We start from the raw sequence: 7,964 nt of genomic DNA on the forward strand, positions 1-7,964 counted from the left end.
ATTTTGTTTCCAAACATCGTTAACTTCCAATCAATCGCACATTATAAATCAATTCCAAGGACATGAAATATTAAATTTCCTATTTTTCCTCTCTCTCTCTTTATTTACAGATCCTGATAATATTTCCAATTACCTGATAGTGAATTTCGATTATTTTCATCAGTTGAAAGAGAACACAAACCCACAGTGGTTGGCCAAAAATCAGCAAAGTACACCCACCACCACCCCACATTTGTTTGTAGCAACTGTTGCTAATTTATTTTAAACCGAGACGTCGGACAATTGCTTAAACTGTTTTACGTGGAAGGGTATGGTATATTTTCTGGGGGACTGGGGCATGGGAGATTCTGACTGTGCGTCATATCATCAACATGTTCCAAATACAATACAACAACACCACCACCATCATCAAAACCAACAGCAATATCATCACAATGAGCATGATTTGCAACAACAACATCATCACCACCACCACCAACAACAGCAACATGTTGGCCAAGTTGCCCCAACTTTAAATCAATTGTCACCAATACAATTTGGTAGTACAACTGGTTCAGTTACTTTTCCGCCATCAACAGTTACATCGCCAACAGCAGCAACAACCACCACCACCCAACAACCCCAACAAAATGTTGCTACAAGCTCTTTGGTCACTGCCAATTTGCAGCAATTGTCTGTAAGCAGTAATAATTTAAAATCTAACAGCACCAACAACTCCAGCACCACCACAACCCTTGAACATCCGTTGCAACAGCTTAACAACAATCAGCAGCAGCAACAATCACAACAACAACAATCTCATTCTTTGGCCAGTGCTGCAGCTGTCCTACATCAGTATTTAGGACATCAACGTCAACGTTCCGAATCGTGTGCTGGTTTAACCACCAACAATAGTGCCGTTGATTTCATAAGAGCCAAACATGCAATCTCTGAAACTTTATCCGGGCAATCAGCTGCACTTGGCAACAAAAACACTTACAGCCAAAAGGGTAATTTTAATCTCAATGGAGGAGGAGCCACAGCATCTTTAGCTACAGCAGCAGCAGCAGCAGCCGTACAACAGTCTTTTAAACAACCACAACTGCAGCAGCAACAACATCTCCAGCATCAGTTCCAGACCCAATTGAGCAAGGATCATTTGGAAAGTGAAGATGAAGTTGCTCTACAGCCGCTATCAAATCAGGTAAGTGGGAGAAATAAAATTAAGTTTTATATGATTTAATAATGAGTGTGTTTTAGAGTAATTTAAGGAGAAGGGGCAAATGAAATGAGGATTTTTTTTGAAGAATTTAGGAGCAATCAAGGACCTGGTTTCAAGGGCTACAAAAATCAAAGAGTTTTTAAATAGCGGCAATGGATGAAAGTTTTGAAAACGGTTCCGATGGAACAAAGTTTTAGAATATGTCCAGGAAGTACCATAGATGAGGAATTTCTATAAGTTTCCATGGACGCAATGGATGAGGAGGTTGGGAGGCCTAAAAAACCAACAAACTCAAAGTTTTGTTCCATATACGATATAGACGTGTTTTCAAAGATATTGAAGAAGTTCTTAGACAACACAGTCGTGGATTTTTAGTCACCAAGGACGACAATATACGTGAAGTTATTAAATATGTTCAGGAGATCGTGAAGATTGTAATAGGCGTGAGAATTTTAAATATTTTTAGGAGTTTACGAAGGTGACAATAAACAAATAGCTTTTGAAGATTTTTTGGAGGGCACAAAGATGACAATAGACGTGCAGTCTTTAAGGATTTTTTTAGAGGTCCCAAAGACGACAATAGACGTGGAGTTTTTTAAGCATTTTTAAGAAGTTTTAACAGTACAAAAGTCATGCAATTTTTAAAGATGTTTAGGAGCTCCCAAAGATGGCAATAAATTTTATTTTTAAGAATTTAAGGAGGTCCCAAAAATGATAAAAGACGTCTAGTTTTTAAAGATTTATGGGAGGTCCCAAAGATGACAATAGACGTGGAGTTTTTGAACATTTTTAGGAGGTTCCAAAGATGACAATAGACGGGCTATTTAAAGAATTTAAAGAGGTAAAAGACGTAGAGTTTTTAAAGATTTTGGGTTTTTAAACATGTTAGGAGGTCCCAAAGATGACAATAGGCAAGGAGATTTTTAAGAATTACAGTAGGTCCCAAGGATTATATTGGACGTGGAGTTTTTAAAGATTTTTAGGAGGTCACAAAGATGACAATAGACGTGGAGTTTTAAAAGAGTTTTTGGAGGTCTCAAAGATTCCAAGAGACGTGGCGTTTTTAAACAATTTTGGAGGTCCCAAAGATGACAATATACGCGGAGTTTTTAAGAATTGCAGGTGTTCCCAAATATGATAATTGACGTAGAGTTTTTAAAGATTTTTAGGAAATTTCAAGTTTTTAAGAATTGCAGGTGTTCCCAAATATGATAATGGACGTAGAGTTTTTAAAGATTTTTAGGAAATTTCGAAGATGAAAAATAGACGAGGATTTTTTTTTTTTTTTTTTGAGCAGTCAAAGATGATGACGGGCGTGGAGTTCTTAACTATTTTTAGGAGGTTCCAAAGATGACAATAGACTTGTCGTTTTAAATATTTTTAGGAGGTCCTAAAAATCACAATAGACCAGTAGTTTTTTAAAAATTCCAGGAGCTCCCATAGATGTCAATAGACGTGGTGTTTTTAAAGATGTTTAAGAGGTCCAAAAGATAACAATGATATTAGGAGGTACCAAGGAGGTTCAAAAGATGACAACAGGCATGGAATTTTTAGAGATGTTTAGGAGGTCCCAATGACGCCCAAAGACGACAACAGCCGTTGAGTTTTAAATGATTTTTAAGAGGACTCAAAGATGAAGCTAGACGTGTAGTCTTTAAAAAATTTTAGGAGGTCCCAAATATGACAATATACTTGGAGTTTTAAAGAATTTTAGGAAGTCCCAAAGATGTCAAAAAAACCTTGGAGTTTTGAGACATTCTTAGAGGGCCCCACAGATGGTAGTAGACGTGAAGATTCCAAAGACTTTAAAGATGTCTCAAAGATGACAAAAGATGTGCGTGCAGTTCGGTAAAAAAAAAACAGTAAGGAAAGGATCAAAGTCGGACGGGCCCTACACCACTGTGAATATGTAAAATATAAATCGGAGCTATATCCAGATCTTAACCGATTTTGATATAATTTGGCACATTTATTTCCAGACCGAATTCAGTCACACATTCCAAATATCATTGAAATCGGACTTATATATCGTGTTTGGAGCAGAAAATACACGAAATCGGCCGAAAATATATATGAGTGCTATATCCAAATCTGAACCGATTTCGATGTAATTTGGCACATTTATTTCTAGACTGAATTCAGTCACACATTCCAAATTTCATCGAAATCGGAAATATATAGCGTGTTTGGTACAGAAAATACGTGAAATCGGCCGAAAATATATATGGAACCGATTTCGATATTATTTGGCACAATTATTTCTAGACCGAATTCAGTCACACATTCCAAATATCATTGAAATCGGACTTATATATCGTGTTTGGAGCAGAAAATACACGAAATCGGCCGAAAATATATATGGGTGCTATATCCAAATCTGAACCGATTTCGATATATTTTGGCTCATTTATTTTTAGACTGAATTCAGTCACAAATTCCAAATTTCATCGAAATCGGACATATATAGCGTGTGTGGTACAGGAAATACGTGAAATCGGCCGAAAATATATATGGGAGCTATATCCAAATCCGGACCGATTTCAATATAATTTTCCACACTTATTTGTAGACAAAATTCAGTCACACATTCAAAATTTCATCAAAATTGGACGTATATAGCGTGTTTGGTACAGAAAATACGTGAAATCGGGCGAACATATATATGGGAGCTATATCCAAATCTGAACCGATTTTCACCAAAAGCAATAGCGTTCTTCCTATGGCTAAAAAAGTTGTAGTCCCCAATTTTCAGCTGAATCGGACAAAAAATGCGACCTGTATGTTGCGAACAAAAATACATGGACAGACAGACAGACGGACGGACACGCATAAATCGACTCAGAAAGTGATTATATGTATATCCCCAAAAGGGGAACTGTGGGTCTATTTCGTTTCCTTTTGTATGTTACATACAAATGCACAAAGACATAATACCCCTTACCACTGTGTGGTGTAGGGTATAAAAACTATCCTCGACCAGCTCCTTTCGATAGTTATCGTGCCCATTAGTCATTTAAGTTGGTCACAGTAGGAATTTTAGATGTTTCAGACCATTATGTCAAGTTGCATGGACTTGCCCAAGAAAAAATGTATGTCGTATAAATCAGGAAAACCTTCTGTGAAAATTTCCAAACAATCCCTGAACAGCTATTAAACTGTCTTGTGCCAAAATTTTGAAGGATTTGTCCATCTTTGAGCTTGATTTAAGGTTGAATGAAATATTACGATGTGCCAAGAAGGTTGGAACAATATCAGTCACTCTTATCGATAGTTATCGGTGCCTGTCACCCATTTTAGTTGTTGTTTTTTTTACGAGCTACCGGGTTATTACTTCAGGAAACATCAAATTACACACAAAACAAGTTACATATACTGCTGTAACCGGGAACACAGAAGGAAGTCCTTTCTGTGAAAATTTCGAAATGTATTCTGAAAAAGCCCTTAACTGAACTTAAGCGAAAATGTTGAACTTTTTAGAGGTAGCTATCCGAGGTATTTAGTTGTCCGATAAAGCCCTTCTTGGAACTTGATGAATGTTCAAAAGAAATATGTCAATTCGCAAAGTTTCGACTAAATCGGATACTGAATCCGTGAGTTGTCGTTGCCCATTATTTTAGTTGGTAACCGTAGGATTTTTAGAGCTTTCAGGTCATTATGTTTGGAAACATGAACTTGTGCACGAAACAAATTTTATCTTTGTAATCAGGACCAAAAGGACTATCTTTCAAAACTATACTCGAAGAGACCTTAAACTGAACTTAAACCAAAATCTGGAACTTTTGTGAGTGAGATAACCGAATATAGACATTCTTGGAGAGCAAGAAATATAATGAAAAGTTATCGTGCTCATCAGTCATTTTAGTTCTTGTTGTTGTTGTAGCGACGATCCTATCTAAAGGCTCATTGATATAGAGGTTCTGAAACCATTATTTTGTAGTCATTATGCTGAGGGTATAAATAGGCGATCTGGTAATGGAGGTCGTTTTTCCATGTTTCTACATAATCTCTTATTATACCCTCAGCCTTTAGGCTAAAGAGGGTATATACACTTTGATACGATGAAAATGTGCCTCATCGAAATAATAGTTTTAGACCCCAAGTATGTTTGGACGAAATGTGTTTCAGACAATTTGGAGTCAATCTAGCCATGTCCGTCTGTATGTCTGTCTGTCCTGCTGGCTGGAGTGCACAATTTGGCCTTCGTAATATTTTGTCCAAACTTAGTTTAAGTTCGAAGATGGGCGATATCGGTCCACTCCTTCAGGTACCTCCCCCACAAAAGTTCAAAAATGTTCGGAAAATTTGTGCGCACGATAACTCTTGAAGGGAGTAACCGATTTGGTCCATACTTTGTACATCGTAAATTTTCTAACAGGGTTAGATAAGGTTCAAATATGGACTCGATTGGTTCACTCCTTCGGGTACCTCACACACAAAATTTCGGAAAAGTTCGGTTTAGGGCCTGGTCTAGAATCGCTTTGATTTTTGTTGTAGCAACTTGTATTCACCGCCCCCTATACGACGGTGCAAGTTTCATCTAGAGGAAGTCCATACTTCCTGAGAAAATAGCCTGAAACCCCGCGAAAAACCCCTATGACACCGTATGTAATGGTTTGAGCGCAAATAACTCTCGAACGGATCTGCCGATTCAGTCCAAAATTTGTCTTTCGTAATATTTTGTCCAAACATAGTTTACGTTCGAAGATAATCCAAATCGGTCGATTCCTTCAGGTACCTCCCCCACAAAAGTTCAAAAATATTCGGAAAAATTGTGCGCACGATAAATCTTGAATGAGTGAACGATTTGGTCCATACTTTACACATCTTAATACATCTACCAGATATAGATCAGGTTTAAATATGGACTATATTTGTTCACTCCCTCGGGTACCTCCCACACAAAATTTCGGATAGGTTCACTTTAAGACCTGCTCTCGAGGCACTTTGATTTCTGTTGAAGCAACTTGCATTCGCTACCTCAATTATGACGATAAATTTTTTTTCCGGGGCAAGTCCGTACTTCTTGAGGAAACAGCCCGAAAGGTGTAACAACCCCTATATGTAGTCGCTGGAGAGCACGAGAACTTCTTCGCCTTAGGGTACCTCTCCCACAAAAGTTCAACATTCGTGTCGAAATGCAGTTTAGGGTCTCTTCGAAGATGCTTAGGAAATGAATGCCGATGCTGTTCATTGTGGTCCTGTGGTTTACAGTCATATTATGTTTTTCGTGGACAAGTCCATGCTTCCTGGTCCAAAAGTTATAAGATTACCCACTGAAATGACCAGTTTGCCCAATATATATCCAAAAGATATGACTCTCAAAATCAGATCCACTTCCTATGTCGTCTATTCCTTTAAGTAGCCCCTCCGCAAAACTTTAATCCTAATCCACATTATCGTCGGCAAGTTCAAAGGTACAAAATGGCCACAAAATTCTGAAAAGACCCGAAATATATTCGATCTGTCCGTAGATTAATATTTCAATTCACATAGGCTGTCGGCAAAGCCGACTGATACTTTTTTTACTTGTTCGATTTTCTTTAAATATTAAACAAATATAGGTATATCCAACCTAACCTTTCTTTTGCCTTTGCTGTTGTTTCTATAGAAGCAAAAGTGCTAACCGACACATATTTTCTGGTCAATCCTGCCTTGCTTCTGTTTTTTTTTTTTCGAGTGGTTTCTGCACATTTCTTGGTTATGTCCATCCAACCTAACCTTAATATTTCCTTTGTTGGGGGGAGAATAGGTTTCCAAAATCAAAGATCATATTTCATTGCAAAGTTTAAAAGAACCAATTTCGTAACTTTTGCCTTTGTTTAAAATATTTCTGTATACACAATAATCTTTTTTTTTCTATAATTTATTATTAAAACGGAGGAATACGAGGCGTTTTTTCATAAACATTGCATGTGGTGGAATTGCTTACATGGCAAGAAATGTGACTATTAAAAAAAAAAACAAACTTTAACAAAGAGAATGTTGGAAACAAAGAAGAAAAAACTGTGCTAATTAGCACATTTATCAATAAACATGAAAGGGAACCGAATAGTTAGAGAGACAACGACAAAGGGCTTTATGTACATATGTGACATTAAAGTGATTTATTAACAAATTAAAATGCACACATATGTATGTGGGTTATTTATTAGAAGATATTAATTTACTTTATTATAAAATCTTTTTTCTTTCTTCCAGGTCGGAGGACACACCCGCCTATTGTTGCTTAACCAATCGACTGTTATAAAGCCCTTGAATTTGCGTGAATTGGATTTTTATCAAAACATTCCGCAGGATATTCAGAAGTTTGTTCCCAAATATAAAGGTAAGCCTTTGATCCATTTTTCAATCATTCAACAATTTTTTTTGTTTGTTTCAATTTCCAAGCGAAAAGAAATCCATTGTTTTACCTACTTCCCTTCTTCGTTTCATCAACATTTCGTTCATGCTAAATATAAAGTTTAGAAAAGAAAACAAGAAAAAAAACAACACATAAACCTTTAATTCTATTCATATTGTGTATGTATTAATGTTTGTCTACCATGCATATGTAAATAAAGTTAAAAAAAAAAAACTACAAAGACTTGTAAAAAATCAAGAGAAAAAATATGAAAAATCAAACAAACATTAAAAAAATTAAATATGCAAAAAATCATTCATTTATAATTTATGTATTACATATATACTAAATAGCATAACAACAACTGCTACATTTGTTGTGCCAAACAATCAATCAATCATCAACAACAGTCCCTTACATTTT

The 7,964-nt window shown here is 36.3% G+C and overlaps 2 protein-coding genes across 4 annotated transcripts in view; both read left to right on the forward strand.

The window, feature by feature from the left end:
* LOC141405330 (uncharacterized) overlaps positions 1-7,964 on the forward strand; it is a 540,708-nt gene that overhangs the window by 425,135 nt on the left and 107,609 nt on the right. The gene's annotated exons all lie outside the window — the stretch shown is intronic.
* The window catches only part of Ip6k (Inositol hexakisphosphate kinase), a 126,540-nt gene that overhangs the window by 100,424 nt on the left and 18,152 nt on the right, over positions 1-7,964 (forward strand). For all 3 annotated transcript variants that reach the window (XM_073989532.1, XM_073989531.1, XM_073989533.1), the window contains 2 exons: positions 111-1,183; positions 7,400-7,526. In XM_073989532.1, coding sequence (XP_073845633.1) covers positions 311-1,183; positions 7,400-7,526 — 1,000 coding nt within the window. In that variant the 5' untranslated portion in view covers positions 111-310. The remainder of the gene's footprint in view (positions 1-110; positions 1,184-7,399; positions 7,527-7,964) is intronic.

This window comes from Musca autumnalis, unplaced genomic scaffold (genome assembly GCF_047663935.1).
Source record: "Musca autumnalis isolate F117 unplaced genomic scaffold, ASM4766393v1 scaffold_5, whole genome shotgun sequence".
NCBI lineage: Eukaryota > Metazoa > Arthropoda > Insecta > Diptera > Muscidae > Musca > Musca autumnalis.